The sequence below is a fragment of the Nilaparvata lugens genome, chromosome 3 (genome assembly GCF_014356525.2).
Source record: "Nilaparvata lugens isolate BPH chromosome 3, ASM1435652v1, whole genome shotgun sequence".
In the NCBI taxonomy this organism is placed as follows: domain Eukaryota; kingdom Metazoa; phylum Arthropoda; class Insecta; order Hemiptera; family Delphacidae; genus Nilaparvata; species Nilaparvata lugens.
This window is the reverse complement of record NC_052506.1, coordinates 84,971,488-84,996,719: the sequence shown is the minus strand read 5'-3', so window position 1 is coordinate 84,996,719 and position 25,232 is coordinate 84,971,488. Positions and strand designations below refer to the sequence as shown.

At 32.4% G+C, this 25,232-nt stretch overlaps 1 protein-coding gene across 1 annotated transcript in view; it reads left to right on the top strand.

The window, feature by feature from the left end:
• LOC111044175 overlaps positions 1–22,424 on the top strand; it is an 87,908-nt gene extending 65,484 nt beyond the window's left edge. The window contains exons 10-15 of the mRNA XM_039422925.1: positions 4,046–4,157; positions 7,561–7,752; positions 12,295–12,439; positions 13,215–13,322; positions 15,178–15,330; positions 20,408–22,424. Of these exons, the coding sequence (XP_039278859.1) occupies positions 4,046–4,157; positions 7,561–7,752; positions 12,295–12,439; positions 13,215–13,322; positions 15,178–15,330; positions 20,408–20,462 (765 nt within the window). The 3' untranslated portion in view covers positions 20,463–22,424. The remainder of the gene's footprint in view (positions 1–4,045; positions 4,158–7,560; positions 7,753–12,294; positions 12,440–13,214; positions 13,323–15,177; positions 15,331–20,407) is intronic.
• Positions 22,425–25,232: the final 2,808 nt, after the last annotated feature.

The following is a 25,232-nucleotide window of genomic DNA, read 5'->3' as shown; positions in this document are numbered from 1 at the left end:
TATGGGACCCTTAATAGAATTTATAAGAACGGCAAAAAATCCTACGAACAAAAATCTATGTGTGTGTAATTAGCCCTACTGCTTTTGTTAATTTTTACTAGTCCAGTGTGCTTCTTTTCTATGTTATTTCACACCAAATTTACTCAATTTTAGTTTAAAACTCTTTTGACTCACTTGTAAAATCAATTGTAAAATCATACAGAAGTGTATTTATAGAATCCTTTGAGGTTTGTAATGAACTTTTTCATTTCAATGACCATAAATTTATTTATTCAAGATTTAACTACGAAAAACACTGGAATAGTAAAGCGTCAATTTTATTTAGAATCCTTACATTTCCGTAATGCCTTACTTGTTAATTATTATTATATTATTTTATGAATGCTTCTTCTCTCACCTTGGGCGTATATAAGTTGGTAGCTTCTGTCAACTCTTGATTATGTTATTAATTCATTCCATAATAATCACTTACATCATGTGCAAGTATAATCTTTCTTTTGCATGTTCTAGGTGTATTTTACACTTTCTATTTTACAGATTCTATTAGATTGAACATAACTTATCATACACATGATGAACATATGTGTTAGTCAAGTTCCGTTCAATCTAATAGAATCTATAAGGATTAAGTTATTAAAATTTTGTTAATATTGTAAATTTTCGTATAATATGACACACCAGTGACAGGTTGACAGTGACAGGGAACAGGTTGACGGGGTGTCAAGTAGTCGGGGTGTCACCTAGTCGCGTTCCCACAGTGACCAATCACTGTATTCCAAGTAACATTTCAACATAGGTGTACTGTAATGTACCCATGTGTACTTTAATACTGATCATTATCAATATCATGTTATTCAAGAAACGAATATCATACCTTGAAGAGAACTTTCCATATTTTATTTCTGGATTCTGGTACCGTACGAAATAGGGGTTTCAATGTGAATTCCATTAATTTTACTCTACATTTATTTGATGTTATTCATTTATTAATACATTGATGGATACAATATAATTCTCAACTATGAATGATTGGGAAAGGAACAATAGGCTTAAAGCCCAAAACTGTTCCTTTCCCAAATGTTGTAATAAAATTATTTCCAAGTGCAATGACGTTGTGCTAATATAATTATCCTACACATAACCTAAATCTTTTGACTATCTTTAAGAATAAAGCTGCGTTTACACAAAAGCTATTAACAAAATCTTAATAACTTAATCCTTATAGATTCTATTATATTGAACATAACTTATCATACTCATGATGAACATATGTGTTTGTCAAGTTCCGTTCAATCTAATAGAATCTATAAGGATTAAGTTATTAAAATTTTGTTAATAACTTTTGGTGTAAACGCAGCTTAACACCAAAAACTGAAGAGGTTCCCAATAAATGAATTTAAACGCTTCAAGGCTTGATTAATCAACTGTGATATTTTTCACATTATTAAATTTTGTACCATTTGTATGCCATCATTACTTTTTCCACTTTATTGTAGTTCTTGCATGAGCATGGTTTTTGCATTCATATGATAAAGCTATTTTTATATGTTATAACAATAAGAATGTCTGCATGAGCCTGTTTTATGGTGTTTACTAAACAAAAGTTTCCACAATATTTTAATTAACAATAATATTATTGATAATGTGCAATTCCACAGTATAGTTGAGAATATTCTTGAATTCCAAATACTGAGATTATATCAGTTTGGTACCTGAGCTGGCCTCAATAAATCCTGCATTAAAGTGCAGGAGCTAAGTAATTAAATATACTAGGTATTGATGTCTTCAGCTCTCGGTAGATCATTGTTGATTGTTAACAACAAAAAACTATACTGTATATTTCAACTAACCTGTTGAAAACTTTAGGCTTTTAGGCTAGTCACACACCGATTAGTCAAGACAAGATTAGTCACGTTTAGTCACAATACTTCACATAGTTGCTTATGATGCAACACACACTGATTAGTCATTGCAATTATACATGACTCCATAAGCAACTATGTGAAGTATTGTGACTAAACGTGACTAGTCTTGTCTTGACTAATCGGTGTGTGACCACATGACCACTAAGACTTTCATGTTTTTGAATCGCTTGAAGAATTTAATTATGACTAACATTTGAATTTTCATCATGAATACCGGCGGTATACTAGACTTTCTTGGTGAATCTTGTTCTTAAACAAACTCGATATCTTGAAAAACGGAGGTACACGAAAAACTATTTTCTGTTTTCTCTTGTTTTCCTGAAGCTCGAATCAGTGAGTAGATTTACTAACTCATATAGATTTTTTTTTTTCAAATAAATACTAGACATTTTAAAATGCATGACATATATAGGTTTATCCAAATCTATGAAAACCATGTTGAAACTACAGTTTGAAGTTCATTTAAACATTTTAAAAATATTTGACATCTTTGTTCTTGTTAGATCGAGGGTTTTGAGATGGGGTTTGATTCAATAAAGTGATGGGGTAAAACCTATCTGGATGGGGGCATGGAACGGTCAAGAGAGAAAAATAACCCTCCTTCAACGCTGGTTTAATGGGAAACATTAACTGTCAAACCATGTCAATGCTCAACCAATATCAAACAATAGATCTCTTAATGCCCCCATCCAGACAGGTTTAGCAGCATAAAATATATTTTCAAAACCTACTCCAAAAGCCACCACTCTGGTCTGCAACTTACAACTCGACATAATATGTATCTTTTAAAAAATATCAATTAGCACAAGGTAATCAGTTCTTTGATAATTAGAATAGGCTCAAAATTGAGTTCCATAGCGATGGAATTCAACTATTTTTCTAAATTTAATGAGAATGACTTAAGATTCTGTTTTTGAAACAATATGTACATCTCCGATAACCTGATACGAGTTATAAAATCGTTATAAAAAAATCATTTATTGCGTGAAACACACCATTCAATTGCAGGGTTTTTGGTTTCTACCACACCCTGAAACAAAAGGGTGGAGAAAAATAATACCCACCAAAGGGTGGTGGGTATTCATTATTCCTATTCAATCCTTGATTGAAGGGTGGTGGGTACGGTATTCATTATCCTTTGATTAGCAATTCGATTGTACATCAATAAAAACTGGTATATGCCTTCACGGTTTAGATCTTTGTCGCATCTTGATAAGCTCTGCAGGAACTCCATGTTACACCAAAAGCTACAGAGTATTACAAAGATATTTATCTCGGGCCACTCCCGTGTTTCGGATGGACACGTTAAGCCGTCGGTCCCGGCTGCCTAAAAAAAGCAGTCGTTAGGTCATGTCAGAGGCCCTGAAATTGATCAGCTGCGACCTGAAAACTCTGACACCAGACCTGAGCCAGCCAGGTCACTCGATATTATTATTATTAGCTACAGAGTACAGACTGTCTAATAATTTGATAGACCTAAATTATAACTTTGATTGACCTGTACAGAACACGGAAATGGGAATCCCGCAGTAAAAGTCTACGTGTGAAATAACGTCACTAAACTTAACAGGATGGGGGCATACGCTTCATTGCACAAGGATCGAAAATGTGCTAAATCTACCTGCCAAAGGGTCTCGCAGTTGTATTGTTTTAGCTTGATCGTCCCATTCAGATAGGTTTTACCCAAGTGATATATATTCAATTGAGTGATGATAGTCTTCTAAAAGTATTGAGGACTTATTTCAAGCTACATATCAATCAATCAATACATTTATTTCACAAACAAACATAATACAAAATAACAAAGAAAGATATAAAAGTGGACAAACCTAGGCATAAGCCCGATTTGAGTGTACTACTCCTAATAAAACAACTAAAAATTCTCAGAGGAGTGAGGCCGCTCCGCTCCAATAACATCGTACACATTGTAGGCCTTGCACCATCCATTTTGAGTCAGAGTTCCTCTATCATAATTCACAAAATAACTTGGTACCTATATTACGTACAGTTTTATACAATTTTCAGATCATTGAAATTGCCTTAGGCCTATATTTATTTTCTGTGAAATGTTGTGTTTTGATTTTTAAAGAACCCCGATTTATTATGTGATGATTTTCCAGGCTGGTTTCAAGGATATGCCAGGACAGATACCAACCACCATTCAACAAAGTTACCAGCAGTCCGCTCCATATAATCCTCAACAGCAATCTCCATTGAATGAAACACTGGATGGTGAGCCATTTCAATCTATAAGTTAAGAGTAATAGCAGGAGAATCAATAAGGAATAGTTGTCGGCCACTTTTTAAGGAATTTAAAATCCTACCATTGCCTAGCCTATACATCCTTGAAGCTATATGTTTCATAAAAAAATATGAGAGCTCATTCAATACGGGAGCATTATTCCATAATTATGAGACAAGATACAGGCGAAACTTAAGGGATGATGCCCATCATACGGTTCTATACAAAGACCTTAAAGAGATGAGGTCTTTGGTTCTATATGAGCGAGGTGTAAAAAAGCTCTGGTATAAGATTATATAATATATTACCACGACGTCTGAAGGATATCACAGGTAGGGAGTTCAGAGCTCAATTGAAGAGGGAGTTACTGGATATATCTTCATATTCAAGGGAGGAATTTATTGCTCATTATGAGTAACGTTTGGGAAGTTAGGTTAAAAAATATTAAAATATGATTAGCTAGTTAATGGACTTAAATTTTGACGAATCCTCATACCCCCTCCATGGGCGGTCAATGGATGATTGATTAATAATAATAATAATCGTATAAAAACAATCAGACATTCTCACAAAATTAAGGCCGGTTGCAGACGAACCACTATCGCATGTGGGAGCTACTATTTTCCTTCTGTGGTACCACAAATGCAGCGCATATGGAATGCATTGGCAGGCATGGCAGTGGCACTGATACTTCCACATGGCGTTGCGCGCTGTGGTAGCGATTATTTTCCTTGCGATTGTGGTACCACTGGTTTGAGCAACACGCTTTCCCTAGCTTCTATAGGTACCACAATCGCACTAATGAGCGTTTTCTCAAATGTAGTGTGAAAGACTCTCTGCGTTGTTCTGTGATATTATGTCGGTCCCACATCCCACATACGATTGTGGTTCGTCTGCAACCGGGTTAAGTATTGCATAATATAGATGCAAACAATATATAAATCGTAATGCATTGAATTTTAATTATGGAATAATCCCATAAATAATTAATTATGAAAAACTTTTAGCAATTTGCATATCTCTAAACATTTTGTTGATGTAAAGAGTGTGAATCATATAAAAATCAAACAATCAGACATTCTCACAAAATTAAGCATTACATAATAAGGTGCGTACAGATATACGCGCCGCGAACATGAGCAATTCACTTTTAATCAGCTGACTATATCTGTATTTTTACAGAAAAGGTAAGATACAGATATAAAAAGCTTGGCATCAGCTGATTAAAAGTGAATTGCTCATGTTCGCGGCGCGTATATCTGTACGCTCCTTTATAGATGCAAACAATATAAATCGTAATGAATTGAATTTCTCTCCCATGAATAATTTATTATGAAAAAAACTTTAGCAATTTGCATATCAGCAAACATTTTGTTGGTGTAAAGAGTGTGGAGAGCTATAATGATCGAAAATCAGCAGCTCATTCAAGAATAGGATGACTCTTCTTCATTCATAAAAATATTTACAAATAATACATTTGAATAGTGTCAATTTTTTAATGATACACAAGCGATATTAATTTGTTGAACAAAATAATCAGTAGTGAAAAAATAATGTGTAATTCGTGCGCTATGTTCCTTTGCTGCACTCAATAAATTATTCCGCACTCTTTTTAAAATGTATGAATTAAGGCTACTTATATGTATTTATAAAATCGAATTATAGTACCCTTTTAAGAAATGAATAGAATAATAGATACTAGAATAATAGAATAATAGCAACTAGTTTCAGTGACCCACACCATCATGGTTTCATCATGAAGTTTCATCTTCACACCATGATGATGTGGATCACTATTACTATTGTTATTTATTACTATTGTATTTTTTATATAACTTTAAAGTGAAAAAACACTCTCATTCTTTGTTGTGGCGACGACCGTTTCGTGCTGGTGTTGCACATGACCAACTCATTTGAATCCTCCTCCATTAACCGCCAAAACTCCCCTCCACCACCACTCTGACCAAATACCCACCCTCATAACCTTAAATACTTCAGTTTCTGTTTGGCTTGAGAATGTGCAACACCAGCACGAAACGGTCGTCGCCATACCAAAGAATGTGAGTGTTTTTTTTCACTTTTAAGTTACATAAAAAATACAATAGTAATAGTTGTTATAATTTGTATTTTTAATATATTATTTCATTAATTTCAAAATAAGGGTACTATAATTTTGTAACAATTCAAACACCCCGCTCTCATAGGATATTAATTATTAGAATAGTGGAGTCATCACTCAGGCCACCAAATTGGACTTTTGAACTGGTGAGCTGATAGAGTGATGACCGCGTAGAGGCGAAACTAGAGGGAGAACGTTCCGAGACGCGCTAGAGGAAGGTTGTGCTTGAGATAGTGAGAAGTAGTTTTTAGTAATGTGATTGAGGAGTGATTATGTTTAGAGAGAGAGAGTATAGGTGTTTGTTATGGGATTTTTTCAATAGAGTGAGATTGTTTTGGTGAATTGTATTTATTTAATAATATTATCCTATAAAAGTAGCAGGGCCCAGGACCCAAAAAAACCTGGTGGTGGCAGTGCTACTGGAGAGCACTGTCATGCTCGCCACGCACGCCACAATTTTATAATAGTAAATACCATGATGGTGTGGATCACTGAAACTAGTTGTTATAATTTGTATTTTTAATCTATTATTTTATAAATTTCAAAAAAGGGTAGGTTACTATAAAATTATTCTATTTCATAAATATACAGAGTGAGTCATATGTATGGGAACCCTTCAATAAAATTGTAGACTATTGTAGATGAAATACTGTAACTTTCAGGATAAGTAAGTTATTGGTCAAATACTCTACCTTTTGACGTACAACTGAATTTCAACCCCTCATGAGAGGGTGAATTAGGGGCTGTAACTCGAATATTTTTAATGTAAACACCCATTGTGTGGTACATCATTTTAAATGCCTTTTCGAAACAAGAAAGATGGCATCGACAAATATGTTCTATTATACTTGTATCCAAAATGGCGGCTGATTGAAGTTTTAGTTTTAAAAGAAATTAGGCATTGTAACTCAAATATTTTGAACGTAAACACCCATTGTGTGATACATCATTTTAAAGGCCTTCTCAAAACTAGAAAGATGCCATCAATTAAAATGTTCTATGATACTTTCATCTAAAATGGCGGCTGATTAAAATTTATCAATTATAAACTCAAACTTCAATCAGCCGCCATTTGCAATAAAAGTATTTATTGAAGGGTTCCCATACATATACACTCTGTATAGTCGTAAACTTCTCTAACGGTGCAGCAGTGTCACTTTGCTCACTAGTTAGGCCTACTCAACAATTTTGTATAAATTGCTTATTATACGAGTATAAATCTCATTTTTCAGCAGTCCTTCATATATAAAATGTATAAATATTTTCTGTTTTAGAGAGAGGAAGAAGTAGAAAGAAAAAGCGCGATTTCTTTGGAACTATAAAACGACGCCTGAATCGTTCGAAGGTGCGATCGAAATCGATGGATCCGGGAGAGTCGGATGAATCCGGCCTGGATCCTTTGAATCGATCCATATCAGCTGATCGAGCCCGCGACCCATCTGCCCATTCGGCACATTCTACAGGTAGTCGTATCACATCCATTTCACACACATCACTTATAATAGAAAAGTGCGTTGTTTGCAGTTTTCGTGAGTTTGAATTAACAATTAAAGATAATTAAATTCAATAATATAGTGAGGTACACGTTATAATGGCAGTGTTTGGCCTATATGGCCAGATCTCATAGATCGTGAATACTCCTAAGCTTCATGGAGGGCTGACAGAAGTTCATGATGCTGGAGAAGAGGCATGTCAGTGGCTCCACAACTTACTAGATTCTATTACTATTTAACATATTAAGTGTAAATTATGTTTTTTCAAACTTTGGCCTATGAATGCACATGCATATATATATATATATTATATATATATATATATAATATATATATATATATATATTATATATATATATATATATATACTCCTAAGCTCAACTCACACTTACGCAACTCAGGTCGAGAAGAGAGTCAACTCAAGTCGAGAGCATCATGTGTTTTCAAATGGTGACGTCGCGGAGACTAGAGTCGACTGGTCTGAGTGTCACTATTTGGAAACACATGCTCTCCACTAGAGTCGAGTCTCTTCTCGACCTGAGTCGCGTAAGTGTGAGATGAGCCTAAAATATTATGTAATTCAATAATATAGTGAGGTCCTCGTTATAATGGCAGTGTTTGATTACCAATGGAATTGCTATCCTTGTCTATCATTCAACACAAAGCGGATAGCGCTATCTCTTCCTCGCTTTGCTCTGTTGCCAGATCGTCTTTTAAAAATGTAGAATATTAATAATTCATTAACAAAATATTTCATCTTGATTATGAAAATTCATTATGAAATTATTGAAAATATAATTTATTGCTCAATGGTATTTTTCAATATTTTTCTGGATGGTATTGCTATCTTTGTCTATCATTCAACAAAGCGGATAGCGCTACCTCTTTCTCGCTTTGCTCTGTTTCCAGATCGTCTTTTAAAAATGTAAAATTAATAATTCACTAACAAAATATTTCATCTTAATTATGAAAATTCATTATAAAATTATTGAAAAATGAAATTTCTTGCTCAATAAAATATAATTGATTATTTTTAATGAGAATGAACAATTAATATTACATCATTAAACCTGTATCAGCTACCATCTATAGAAGGCATTGACAAGACAGAGGATCGGCAACGTTGTCTTCCTGTCTCTCTCCACTTCCATTATAATGTGGACCTATAGGAGTATTCACGATCTATGAGATAGCCAGCTAAGGGTCATATGCTAACACCACGTATAACGCTAAACAACGTTTACTTGTAGATATGGTTGCATTTATCATAATGTGTTTCATACGTGGTTTAAACGAACAGCTGACATTTCTCCGTTTAAACCGAGGATCTGCATAGGGCATAAGTCGAGTTATTTATCATTTCAGTCAGCTGCTACATGTTTTCTGCAATGTACTACTACAGCATTGACTTAGGCTCGTATGCAGATACTCGGTTTAAACGGAGAAATGTCAGCTGTTCGTTCAAACCCCGTATGAAACCCATTATGATAAATAATGCAATCACTTATATTCAAGTGAACGTGGTTTAGCGTTAAACGTAGACTGTGCATATGGCCCTTAGAAAATAACAGTTTAGTTGTTCAACACAAGATCTTGACTTGTTAATATTGTTTCTATATACTAATTGTTGTTATTAGGCTTATTTTATTGATTAATTAATATCTTCTCACAGACTTTGAGAAAATCTCAAAAGTACCATATCATTTCCACTTGGTGATTAACGCATTAAGTTTTATTAATATATGCTGCGATTATGAATATCCTACTCTGTCCAGACTGCAATGAGCGCTGGAAGATTAAACCGACCCTCGCTCCTCCACGCGCAGGCACACACGCCCGGGTACCTGCGCCATTGATATACTATGTATACTACTTAGTATACAGGTAGGCAGACCGTCCCTTTACTCATACACACAAAAGGAGACTGCGCTTGTGTGTGTGAGTAGTAGAAGGGTCGGCTTAATCTTTCAGCGCTCATCGCAGTCTGGACAGAGTATAAATAGTTTACAAATCCATTGCTTCAACTGGAATAGATTTTATACAGAATATAATATAGGAAATGTTGAACCATTCACAAAATATTATGACTATATTATTGAAGATTAGATAAAATCAATTACCGTACAGATTGACATACACTCACAGGAGAATTTTTGCTACCGTATTCAGTTATAAGTGCTGTGCGTTTTTCAACTGAGTTATTAATATAACATTCGACTGCTCAGGGCCGTTTGCACAGTCAAAGCTTTAACTCAATTGAATCAGCTGGTGGCTTAAACTCAAAATAAAACACATTATGGGTAACTAGACCTGATACGAATTTAATCCAGTTTAAAATGAAATTCAGTTTAAACTATCACTGTGCAAACGGCCCTAATGATCTTAACTTATTAACCGTGTTATTTTCTTATTCCATAAACCTCCTTCTGACTGGATTGAAACTAATGCCAACCCAAACGTGCATTTGCTGTAATCTGCTGCATGTGTTTGTAAGTATTGAAAGCTACAAAAATTAATCTAATTACTAATTATTGTAATCCATCAATGATTAGTTCTGTTGAATTATGTGAATATATAATTTTCAATCGATTCAAACTCTTCATATTTATATAATAGTGTTGTATTTATTGCCTTTGTAACACTTGGAAATAATATTAAAGGTGTACATTCTATGTAAAGTAGTAGATTTTAAAAACTCATCTTGAAATTCTCAAATATTTTCCCAACTATAAACTATTTTACAAATGAGGATATATTTCTGTGCCTGAGCATGGAAAAAATGGAAATAATATGTTATCGATTAATAAACATTGACGTTTCAGAGAATAGCTAATGATTACTCCTTTCGAAAATATTACAGTGTCTCAATGAAAGCAATTATTCAGTGACGTTATAGCCTATTTATTTATTTATTCAATGATACACAAAACACATTCATTAAAATATTTCGGGATGGACCAACAGGCACAGTCCAAAACTGTTCCTTCCCCGAATCATATTATACTCCGTTCAAATTAACTTTTGACTTGGAATGGACATGCGCAGCAGAGAAGGCATACAGCGGTAGGGATACAACGGTTGCCATGTTGCCGTTCTGTACTGGCCAGTGTTCTCTAACTTCCCGTGAGTATTCAAGCGCTCATGTTAAACTTAGGAAGTTTCCTCTCTGCAATCACAGACTCGACTGACTCTATTCGACAAATTGACAACTACGCTTCCACCTATGACTCAATCCATCACTGCAATTGGCTGATCTCCCTCCATTTCTCTGCGCCGCAAAATCCTCCAAGTCTGAAGAAGATTTGCACGGAGTATAACTATACCTAGTCACATATGTTATTCATAGTGAAGTAAATAATTGACTATTATATCCATTATTAATATAAATAATTTGATCCATTCCAAGGGGAACTGCTCAACTTCTCATCAATCATGCTAAGGATATCCTCCTGTATGAACTCTCAGTGTTATCCATTTTTTTGACTTCACCGAAATAATTTTCTCCAATAATATCAATAGTTGAAAATGAGGCTAGGCACATACCAGTTAATCAAGACAAGACAATACATGATCAGACACGTTCAGTCACATTACAATCAGGCTAGGCACACACCAGTTAGTCAAGACAAGACAAGACATGATCAGACACAATACTTCACATAGTTGCTTATGAAGACATGTCTAAATTCAAAGACTAATCAGTGTGAGTTGCGTCATAAGCAACAATGTGAAGTATTGTGACTAAACGTGTTTGATCATGTCTTATCTTGTCTTGACTAACTGGCCTTAGGCTAGGCGCACACTAGTTAGTCAAGTCAAGACATGGTCAGACACGTTCAGTCACAATAATTCAGATGGTTGATTGTGAATACATGTCCAATTGCAATGAATAATCAGTGTGTGTTGCTTCATAAGCAACTATGTGAAGTATTGTGTCTGAACGTGTCTGATCATGTCTTGTCTTGTCTTGACTAACTGGTGTGTGCCCAGCCTGATTGTAATGTTTTCAAATTTCAGTCGAGTAGGTATTTTCTCATTAATGTAGTACCTAGTTGGGCTTCTCTAATGGATTCAAGCTGTACCTCGAAACATCAAAATTATTTTTAATAGTCTTGTTGGTTTAAGGTTGAATGAATAATGTATTCATTTTCTGATAGTATTTTTCGCCTTTATTAATGTCGGAGTTAGGACTCTAGACCCTCTCTGCCACATAAACCTTCACATTGTTATACATTTTTTCTACGACATTTGAATTGTAAAGTTGAACGAATGAATTCTATTTTTGAATGAGTGTTCTGGATTAAGGTTGAATGGATGTAGGTATTCATTTTCTAACAGTCTTTTTTGCCTTCATTAATGGCGGAGTTAGGACTCTTAGATCCTCTCTGCCACATAAACCTTCACATTCTTAGACCTATACCTTTTTTTGGATGACATTTGAATTGTAAAGTTAAACGAATGAATTTTATTTTTGAATGATTGTACTGGATTAATGGGTTGAGTCTGTGCCCTTAGGCTATTTGTCAGTGCCCAGCCTGCGGGAAGGCTCAGCTCGGTCAAGTCTCAGCGAGGCATCAGGCATCAGTGGCGCCTCGACACGCACCTACGTCAACGAAGCTTCCACACTGGTTCTCGAGTCTGTCGAGAATGGAGTTCTCAAGTGAGTCTCTTCTAAAAACTCCTCAAAGTTCCTTCCTGTCATCAACTCTTCTCTTATTCAAACTTCTCAGAGTCCTCTTTTTTCAATTATGTAATAATAAAGATATGAAAAGTCTTTTAAACTAACATAAGAGCTTAAGCGATACACTTTCATTTCTCTTGAATCTATTCTCTCTCAATATATATTTTCAAAACACGAAAATTTTATCAAGTTTATTTATCAAGTTTGTTTTAATAATATCGGGGCACCGAGCTTCGCTGGTTATTTTTATTTATTGATAAACAGAACACAATTCTCTAAAATGATCGTGTTCATATTTCACAGCTGGCTATATGTCATCTTATGAATTTCGGGGATGCGATATTTTGATTTTTCACATACCCACTCGCTCATTCACTTTTTTACTATTCACAGCTGTCTCAGCCAAGGATGAATTACCCTTTTAATGTCGTTCAGCGAGTTTTCCCAAGAATGAGATCTAGTGCAAACTAATCTTTATGTCATAAACCTACTATGTTCCAAATTTGGTGAAAATCGTTAGAGCCGTTTTCGAGATCCGTTAAACATAAATAACCAAATATAAAAATAACCAGTTATATAAATGCAGAAATTGCTTGCTTAATATAATAGGATTAATATATTGGTAATTAAATAAATATTTCCTAATAACTCTTTTTTATTATGAAGAGTTCCTTTCCATGTTGTTGATCAACCGATTATAAATATTACCCTATAAATATTACCCTATAATTAAATTTTACCCTATTGTTTTTAGATATTACCTGGTGCCTTTATCGTTAGCACAAAGAGGTAAATGGAAAAAGAAAGGAATCAAGCTCCACATATTCAATGATCACACATTCATCGCCAAACATCTTCCTGGGTAATTATCAATTAGTGATCGTTAATACTAATTAAAACTATCGTCTTAGAGAAAATATAGCATAAGAAGATATCCCATGGTATAGGGCGTTTATGTTACAAATTTCACTGTCAACTTAAGCCGTTTTTATAGTTTTTTCAAAGTTTGGAATTTTCCAATTATTTGTAATTAATTTAATTCAATTTAGAAGTATTTTTTAATTTAAAAATAATTTTTGTGTGTATGGATTGTAAATTGAGTGTGTAATTGAAGAATTTTGAAGTGACTCACATAACCTCTAGCTTCATTTGAACTATTGTGTAAATTAGAATTGGAACCGTTATGGGCGTAAGTTAGCCTGTGGTAATTTTCTGTAAGTTGTATAATTACTCTGAATGATTGAATAGATAGATAAATAAATAAATAAATAAGCCGATAGACTTGAAATTGGAACCGTTTTGGGCGTAAGCCTGTGGTACTTCTCTGTAAGTTGTGTAATTCTGAATGAATAAATAAATAAATAGTCCTAGTAGTTCTTTTACGTAAAGCTATGTGACGCTAGCAGTCTCTCATACTGTGCCATTATTACACTCTCATCTAGCCAAAGCATTAATAATAAACAGTAGTCAACAGTAATCGGCTTGAGTGTTTGAAACATGAACAACCTATACCATATGATATATCTTATTATACTATCTTTTCTCTATGCTATTCTATCATTTTTTCTAATTTATGATTGCTATAGAATTTTGTATTCCATTTTCATTAAATGAACATTAGTCAACAGTAATCGGCTTGAGTGTTTAGAAAATGAACAACCTATATCATGGGATCTCTTATTATGCTATCTTTTCTCTATGCTACTGTATCATTTTTTATATATTTTTTCTAATTAATGATTGCTATAGAATTTTGTATTCATCTCCAATTGAGATACTCTAGGATTTGAAAGTAAAATAATAGAAGATGATATAGTAATGTGAATATAGCATCTTACCACCCAACATAAAAAACCTCTTCCAAGCAAATTTTTAGATGAAAATCATTATTCAATAACTTTGTTGTAGTTGTAGTTTGTAGACACTGTGTTACTTGTAAACACAGCTACAATAAACTCAGTGTACAAGTAACATAGTGTCTGAACTACAACAAAGTTATTAAAAAGTGTTTTGTCATGGAAAGCAACATCATTTTTTTTTCTTTTTGATAATGATGCTCACCCTTATTCCAGCATCACACTCTCGCCTAGTCGCTTGCCAAGCGACTCGCTGTATACATCTGTACGGGCGGAGTAATGGCCAGCGATGGCATAGTAGCCATCCACACTCTCGCACTCGTCGTCATTTGTACGTACTTGGCAAGAGTGTGGAAGTGGCATTACTTGTATGCTGTGTAAATTCCTCACAGTGAAGATTATAAATTTGACGCTTGAATCACAAAAAACTCATATGGGCGGAGTAACGGCAAGCGGTGGCATAGTAGCCATCCACACTCTCGCACTCGTCGTCATTTGTACGTACTTGGCAAGAGTGTGGTAGTGGCATTACTTGTATGCTGTGTAAATTCCTCACTGTGAAGACCATAAATTTGACGCTTGAATCACAAAAACCTCATATGAGCGGAGTAACGGTAAGCGGTGGCATAGTAGCCACCCACACTCTCTCACTCGTCGTCATTAGTACGTACTTGGCAAGAGTGTGGAAGTGGCATTACTTGTGAGTAGATCACTGAAGACTATATTTGATGTTTGAATCACAAAACCCCCGGTACATGCATTTTGTTATACAGAGAGTTTCTACCAAATTATTCCTTGATCTTTCAAAATTGTTATCCATATGGGAGGACTTTTTGTATAATGAATTTGTGTTTTGTGCAGAGGAACGCAATGTCAGGTATGCCGGAAAATGCTGGCCAGGCGTTTAGGAAAGCAGGGCTATGAGTGCAGAGACTGTCTGCTCAAATGTCACAAACATTGCCATATACGTGCCGAAGTCAACTGTCCGTCCTCGAATATACACACCATTGAATTGTGAGTATAATTATGGGGTTTTCCATCAATAATAATTATAATATTATGATGGAATTATTACCTTGGAAAATATAGCAATCTGAGATTTGATAATTTGTATCTATAATAAATTATAGTTTTTTTTCATAAATAATAATTATATTTATGGTGAGACCTTGGGAAATATAGTAATCGTGATCTAATAATAAGGGTTTGATTGAAGCTTTATAGACCTAAAATAATGTTGTTTTTTATCAATAATAATTTTAATAATGTGATATTTTATAATTATTAGGTACCTTGAGAGACATAGCAATATGAAAATCTGGAAACTGGAAAGGGTTGGTTGAAGCTTTAAAGACTATTAATATATTACAACTATAACTCACAGAGTTCATCTCAATTATATTAAAAATTGAATTAACTTCACTTTTTGTGAATTGAAAATGTCTTTGTTTTGCTGCTTTCCCTTAATAGGTAATTCTCAGCATAGCTCTCATTATATAAATCATAAAAAAGACTATATCAATTGTATTTTCCTATAGTTTTTATAAAAAATATATTTATTCAAATTAAATTAATTATACCAATTTTCATTTTTATGTTACATAATTATGGAATAATGGCATATTGCAAATAAAATGTTATAATATTCTATGTTGAATTTTATAGTGTACTTATATTTTATTTCTAATCTTCATAAATACAGTTTAATATTTATTCATTCATTGGATCGATAGCATATAGGCCCAATAGTAAAAGTCCAAAACTTCAATTTCCCTTGATTTTTTTCAATTTTCCAAATGAAGGTTATGAACGCAACTACAGTATTATCATTTCTTAAACTTGTTTTAATAGTTTGGTTATCATTGCAAGGTATATTAAGAAAAGTATATATTAATAAAAGTATATAATAAGACGTTACATAAAGTTTTATAAATAAAAGTATTTTTTTAAAGCTTAGTAAGTTAGGTAGTTCTACTTCATGTCAATTTATATTTGAACTATTATGGAAAAAATTGAATTATTTTTAAATTTGAATTCAAACACATTCAAACAAGAAATGATCACCCCCATTTTTCTGTTACAATAATTTCTCCTACTTTTTATAATCTAATAAATTTCACTATCGGTTTGAATTCTTATTTTTGATAGTATTTGTAATAATTAATAATGTGAATTAAGTCAATACGATAATAATAATGCTACAACAATCACTTACATTCCTAGAAAATGCTCCCATTTTTTTGCTTTGAAAACTCAAATCAAATTTATTGTTCCATTTCCATGAAATACACAACATGATATCAAACAATAGACAAAAACATTTACCATAATGGAAATGAAAATCATCACCAGCAAAAATACAACTTGCTCGCTGGTGGTGGTCTATCCTAATACTAAATTTAACAATAATTTGAATATTTAGCGAAAAGAAAGAGAAAATGAACCATAAGTTAAAAAATACCTAAAAATAGTATGGCACTTGAATTAATTTTAATTATGCAATAAATTAAGATATGATACTGATAAGGAATATAATATGCCAGTATATATCATTAAAGAAAAAAATAGAGAACTGCTATATAAGGTCCGTTTAATTTTAATTTATCTTTAAGGCATTCAACTCACTCTTCGATCTTTTGTATCTCCCATCTTTATACTAATCTTCCCATAAATAATGTTTTCATTCATATGAGGGCAATATGTTTATGTTGATTTGTTTCTGTTTGTGTATACTGGTCAATGCTGCCTGTACTGAGTGAATAAGTGAATAAGAGATGGCAACAGTGCAGGTTAAGTTGAGAGAAGGTAATGGTCTGGTCAAGTCTGCTTACTAACATTGTCTTGGCAGTGTGATTTTGCAGAATTTTGCTTTTTGAAAGTAAACCCAGTTTCTGAAACATTCTAAATGCTTTGCATGTTTTCAGACTGATTTTTTCAGCACCCATCACAACATAGAGGCGGCTTTCCAAACATTTGGCTCATTTTCAGATTATTTAAACCCTTATTGATTTTAAAGATCAGATCTTTTTTCAGCATCTATCACAACATGCAGGCGGCTTTCCAAACATTTGGCTGATTTTCAGATTATTTAAACCCCTATTGATTTTTAAGATTATGATCAGATCTTATCAGCTTGAAAATTTGAGTATCTAAACAGTTTCTCTTTGAGAAATGTTCAATTACTTCTAGACCCGGTTTGAAGGACACTTATTTTAAATGCAATGGACCTCCAAAGATTAACTCATAGATTTAATACAGTAGTCAATTCAATTTTATAAGTGTCCTAGAAACTGGTCATTAAACTCACAAAACTAAAGCTTTGAAAAATATATCATTTTTAATTGGAAAATATTTTTCTGAATTGGAACAACACAAACCTTGTAATGTACTATTCGATGGGACAATTATATCTAAATAATGATCCATTGCAATATCTTTGAATGTCTTCATAACTAAATTTATGTTGTTTCTTCTCTTTTTTTTTGGCTTTTAGTATTTGATTCCAGATCCACAAATTATTCTTTATATGACTTCTACCTCTTGCAATGTTCATGAACGTAAATCCATTGACGCTTGAATCTTTCACTGTATGACTTCTTTGTAGCAGACTTTGCAATTGGGCTTTTAAAATAATACTGATGATTGAATAATATAATAGAATTAAAAAACTTCTGGTTAAGTGATAATTGAAGTTAGAAAATTAGTAGCTCTTCCGCTATTTGAAAATATCTGACTATTGAAACCTAAGATAAGAGTACCGATAGCTTTCTTTATGAGAAGTTCACACTAATTTCTTAATCAAACATTCAACAAATAAATTATTAGTTATCAGGTTTTTCAAATTTTCTGTACCGTACTTGAATAAGCAATCTTCAACACTGTGTTGCAATGCTAAAGAAATTTCTCCAATTTAGGGACATTATAGTGAGAATAAATTAATAAATAGACCTAGTCCATCAAGAAATCCCTCATTGATGAAGAAAATCCCTCATTGGATTTTAATGGGCCGTTTGATTTTAGCCTTGAGGAGCCAATTGATGCATAACAAATTTAAAATTATGTAATGCTGACTTATATAAGCTTATATTGAGTTTATAAGTAAAACTTAATTAATGACTTGATTAATTTCAAATATTTGGTTAACAAGTAATTTAACATTCCAGCTGAGCTTTAGTGTTTACAAGATTGTGTTTCTTCAATGTTTCCAAATTTTCTTAAATAACTCAATATTATTCGTTACAAGTGGTAATTGAGTGGAATATTTCTAATCAATTTATTAATTCAAGCCATCTAAATTCAAAATTTATAGTTTTCATGTTTATTTTCGACTAGAATTTTGTGGAAATTGTACACCTGAAATTCTAACTTCATCTTGGACTGTGTCACCTACAAATTTGGAAGAAAAATAGCACAAGGACTACCTTATTATTTTATCTACCAATGTTATTACATTAGTCTCATTTGTATCGCAAATAAATGAAATGAAATGAAATTGATTTGAAAGAATCTCGTATGTTTTTGTTTTCCAAATAAAAACTTTATCTTTACCCCTGCTCGAATGTGATCGCATTGAATGTGATAAAGATGCATTTTCTATTATAGAACACATAAATTTTATGATTTTGAAGAAAAATGTTTTTTTTTTATCAACTTTTATCTTCTTCCTTCAATCGTTTAAGCTAACAACCCCACTTTCAAATATTTTCTTCACAAACTAGGTACCTACTAATACTTATTTATTTGAAGCACAAAATTTATTTTTTATGCCTGGAAACACAATTTCCTTGTATTGATAATAAATTATGTGCAAGTATACTTTAAAAAACTAACTGTTAATTTTGGTTTAGTTGATATCTGGTTATTTGAAAAAAGTATTTATTTTCAGACATGTAGTTGGACTTGAATTTTGAAAGTGAAACATTGTAATGTATTCCTATTCTTGGACTACGTTTGGTTATTAAAATTTGGGAATAAGTTTTTATTTTTCCAAATGATTCTTTTAAACTTTGCTTGTCTTCAAGAATATTGTACATGGAAATGATGAGTCTCATACAGTAATGCAAACTGTCTAATTAGCAGGTTTGCATTGAATCCACAATTTTATCAATTTTCATATGCCGGCCAGGATAGCCGAGACGACTATTGCACCCTTCAGTTTGCTAGCGCTACCTGGCTTGGGTTCGAATCCCGCTGTAGGCATGGACGTTAGATCATATCATTAGATCACTCACGCATTTCCCATTACCCACGCACAAGCTAAATTCTCATGTGGGCATCATCTGCAAGAAAAAATAAAAAAAACTGTAGAAAAATTATCATACCATTTTCCAGTCACTTTAAAATAAAAATGTCTTGATGTGCCGTGGAATATCTATTTAATCTATTTTTATAATATTTATTAATTGAACATTTTTTATTTTTTAAACCTTTTCAGAGGTGAATTTTCGTTATTTTTCATTTTCATATTTGATATTTAAAGCAAATATCACAATAATTGATTATGACACTTATGTTAGAAAATTCTGTTTCTTGAAAAGTAATAGGTAATAATATTATTAATATTTTGTAATCAATATTGTTCAAATGCCAATATTACTTTTTCACATACCGAATATCTGATTTTTAGGAAGCAGAGAAAATATTACAGATATCATTTCATATCTTATATCATTTACCATACAACTGACACAAAATGAAAAATATTTCTGGCTATCGGTATTTTATTTCTTTACCATTTAACATCCGCTTCATCGGTAATATGATATTATACAATGCATCTGGAGCCACACCCCACTGAACCTCATAGCAGAGCAGTTAATCTTAAAGATAAATAATAATATCGAGTGACCTGGCTGGCAGTTAATCTTGGCCTACAGATGGAAGTTAATGTTATTTTTTTCAACCGATTAAGGAACTTTCCACGTCATCCGTATATTATGTTCTCCCATTGGTTGAGGTCTTTCTGTTAAAATTATCTGTTGTAATAACACATATTTTCATTCAAAAATCGTATAAACCGGAACCATACGACTGATATAAGAGTCTGATTTTTAATCATTGTTGTTAATTTTTCAATTTATTCGTTCCTCAGGTGTTCAGATCTTCAGAGTCCTTTCTCAGTTCGCAAGATGTTGAAGAAAAGATAGAAGAGTCCGATGTCCGATGTCTTCTCCTTTCTGAGAGTCTCTTCGATTCGAACGTGATAAGCTGTCTGTGTTGCCTCCTTCATGCAAACTGCACGCAAATACGAAATATTTGATTTGAATGACTGATAAAACTCAAATATTCAAATCGAACTACAAATCTTCATAAATGTTTACAACTTTGTAAGATCAAATTGGAAAATTGTTCGAAAATTTAATATTTAACTTCACTGTGTAAGAAGTTAGGACAGCTTAGCTTTCTCTTTCTATCAAGTAAGTTTTTTATAAGTACCTACGTCGTAGATTAGCTACATTACAATGAAGTGCTGAACTTTCTGGATTGTTTTCTTCAATAAAATATCAAACTCGCTGAATCAATGTGCTGGTCAAGAACCAAATTCAAACTGTGATAATAATTACTCGAGTGATTGAATATATAAGATGTATATAAGGAATAATATCACTAGCAGCCACAAAGCACCTTTTCTAATGGCCTTAAAAAATGGAAACTAACATCACATTATATGCAATCATTGCATACATTTTTATGAATGGACGTAATTTTTCAAGTGTATCGTATCACGACGCGTCCATCATCTACGCAAGATACTTTCAATTACCGTACAGTAATCAATTCGTAAGATCATTTTTGATTAGAATGTTAATGAATATGACAATAGTTATAGAATGATGCCTTAATAATTTGTATCGCATTATTTATTGAATAAGATATCACGAAATCGCATATTGAACATGTATTATTATACATGTCAAACAGAATATTATCTACGAATGATTTAGAAGTGTATTCAGTTACAACATGTAATTAAAAAGTCAAACTAGGCTAATAAAAATTTATAATTTTATGTTTTAATTGATGGATTCATTATTTATATTAAAACTGAAGTTGATCAGCTTTATTAATCTAAGTACATATTATAATGAACAACGTGAAACATAATATAAAGAGGAGACACCTTTATTAGTGCTTCTTTTTCATAGTCAATTTTCATAAATATTTGTAAAAACAGTAATTAATAGAAAGACTTACAACATATTTATTGAAATTTCATCAAGTTACCAATATATTCAGGATGAGCTGCTTCTACCAGAGTTGAAATTACTAACTAAATTGGCCTGGTATAATGTACGTATAAGCAAAATGTGCTTGATCAAAGTTAAAATACTGAAATTATATTTGAATCAGTCTAACCATAGAAATACATTATTATTCCAATTACCTTGAATTATACTCCAAAAGTTGTTTAAACTTATTCGATAATATAATAAACAATCATAGTGTATTTTCACTCTCCAAATATTAATAAATTATGCCTCAAATAATACAATATTAGTGTTTAAGTGTAAACAACCATCTCCTGTTATCAAAATATTATAATAGTAAAATTTATAATAACTTGTTGCTATATTATATAATTTATTTGATAGTAATTTATTGAAATTGCAAACGAATAATCATAGTAATAATATTTTGCAACAGATTTTTTAGTTACCATAATATTTAAGGATAGTAATCTAAACTGCTCTCTATATAATTTTGTGTTTTTTAAGAATGAAGTTTTGAAAATTTACTCATTGGTATGGTCGCATACCCCGACAATGATTCAAATTATCTATATGGAATAGAAAATATTGCATAAATATGAGGACTGTCTTATCGTAGCCATATTCTTATATTTCATAGTAAAAAAATCTAATTCATGGCTGCCAAATAATTTGACTGAAAAATTCTGATCACAATTTTGTAATCAGGTGCTCTCGCTTTGACTGTATAATTTTTTATGTATTTGAAAAGTTTTCTATAGACAGAATTTGACATTTATGATGGAGTTTTGAAAAGCACAAGAATAATCAAATCTTTCAATACTGTATGTAATAATGTAATAAACTGTTGATGTTTTCTAAAATCTTGAAAAAGTGAGTCAATAAATTTATAAAAAATTATTCTGATCTAATTCATTGATATTCCGATCTTCCTTTATCTATTGGTATTCTTTACCTGGTATGATAACAATTGAAACAAAGATATGGCATCAACATTGAAAATAATCAATCTCTTTCTTCCTTTATCTATTGGTAATCTTTACCTGGTATGGTAACAATTGAAAGTAAGATATTGCATCAACATTGAAAATTAATCTCTTTAGACACAACATATTATGCAAAAGTATTATTGTTAAACACATTTTTGGTTTTTACTTGAATAAAACTTCTAGAATGCTGCTATTGAGAAAATGTCGAAATTTTTCTCGGTTCTAATCACTATTGATTATTTAATTATTTTTCTCTAGTAAGATAAACAGTGTAAATTTTAATCTCACCCACTATGTCTGCTTCATTGAATAATTAGCGTATTTTATAGTTGTGCTTGATTCTCCAAACTCCGTTCTCTAGTGTTGAACAGCGTAATAGCTAAGCAAGAAGAAGACTTGGTATACCTGACAAATATTGTGATTGAAGAAACTGAATATGTAGGACTAAAAATATATGAAAATAAAACCAAGCTCATGCAGATAAGTAGAGTTCAAAATATAAACGGGCACAATGAACAATCTCTGAAAGTAAGAAACTATAATTTTGTAAAGACAGAAACTTTCACATACTTGGGAGTGACACTCACGCACAACAACTCAGAAGAACTGGAAGTGACCAACAGAATAAGATCGGCAAATAAAAGCTTTTATGCATGCAATAAACTGCTTAGCTCAACACTCCTCTCACATACATCAAAACTGAGACTATACAAAACCATCATGAGATCAATACTACTATATGCTTCAGAAACATGGATACTGAATAAAAAAGAAGAGAAAAAGACCATTGTTTTTGAAAACAAGATTCTTCGAAAAAAATGTTGGCCCAACACCAGAGAATGGAGTTTGGAGAGTCAAGCACAACTATGAAATATGCCAATTATTCAATGAAGCAGACGTAGTGGGTGAGATTAAAAGCAGAAGGTTACGGTGGACGGGACACACTCTGAGGAAAGAAGAAAGCGCTCTGACAAGAAGTGTACTGAGGAATAATCCTATAGGAAGGAGACCAGCTGGAAGGCCAAAAACTAGATGGTGGGACCAGGTCCGGAAAGATATGCGGAGGATGGGCCTGAAAGAGGAGGACGCGGGTGACCGAAACTTCTGGAGAGGCTTAGTTGAGGAGGCTAAGTACTGACTGGGGTACGAGTGGCCACCGCAGTAAGTAAGTAAGAACGATAAACAATAAGTTTTTGATTTGCAGGAACGTCTAGCTCTAGTCTTTGGAAGTACAACATCTAAGATAGGAAATTCATTTAAATCAGTTATTTATATAATTATTCAATGCGCATTCTTTAGAGGAGAATATATAAGAACAAAAATCTTATCGTATTCATCCAATGAAAAACTGTAATAAAGACTTTCCAATAGATAATATTGAGCAATAATGCCTGCATAAGGATGAAACCTGTGGACAGGTACATAAGTGTTTTCCCAAGAAATTCAGAAAACGTTTTGGAAAAAAAATGTTGAAGAAAAACAATGCATCAGAGAAAATATAAGTTGAGAAGTGAGACATGAAGAAAAAGTACGTCAGTGCTATGAATGAGTAATCCATACATAATTATGAATGAGTATAACGTAAATTCAGGTAAGCTTAAAACTTAATTTAAAGTTTAAAATAAGTATTTTTTCAGATAGGTAGGTTATATCCTACTTCTATCAAAGGTATAAAAGCTGATGATAGAATACAATATATAAGTCTGTATTGATTCGTAATAAAATATAAAATAATCTTACCCAAGTGTGTAAAGGATATACTAGGTCTATAATATATTGAGGATTGGAAACAATTACGTTTAAAAAATAATGTCAACCATCAAAACTGTCAAGTATCTAGATTTCTCCTGCACATTAACAGCTCTTATAGTTAGGCTACTGTTGAATTGAATGTCAAATTTTCAATACCGTGCCATGCTAAATGAAGTGGAAATATTTTTTTGTGATTTTTTTACAAAAGCGGAAACGTTGAGAGTTGATAAGGCAAGCATGGGAACTGCAGCTTTGCGCACTCTAAACTTATAAAAAATAATCGAAGTGGGAATCCCTTTTATGCTCAGCCTTTATAATAAAAGTTTTTCATAATAATGTTTAATGCAATGTAGTCTTGTATATTAGGCTACATGAACGGAGAAGAAAATCAAAAATAGTGTAGTTAAAGGATAGAAAGAATAGAATTTATTGGATAACAAAAAGCACTACATTATCAAGCATAGCTCTTAGTAGGCCTATGTGATATGTCATAATAAGTGAAGTAAAATTTAAAAAAGTCTTCAACTTACTTGATAGATAAACTTAATACAAATATAATTTATTAAAGATGATGATTTTCCAATGTAAAATATACCTAATAATAATAAAAAATTGATTTGATTTGTAGGTGAAATTAGTAGGTGGTTCCATAATTTTATGAGTGGAATTTATGATGTTTGGAAATAGTGTATTTTAAGAACATTTATGTGTATTTCAAGAACATTCATGTGTATTTTAAGAACATGCATAGCTGTTTCAATAAAATCAAACTTTTAGTAGTGACTTATAGAATCCCCATCCTTGCTGAATTGGCGGTTCTCATTTTTAAGAGTGGTAGGAGGCCTAGGTACCGAAAAGAACTATATTTATTTTTTAATTTAAAAATATATTGTTAAAAAATACTAGTTCTAGTTTAAACATCCATAGGTACAGTAGTCACTAGTCTCAATTTCTATTGTGAAAAATC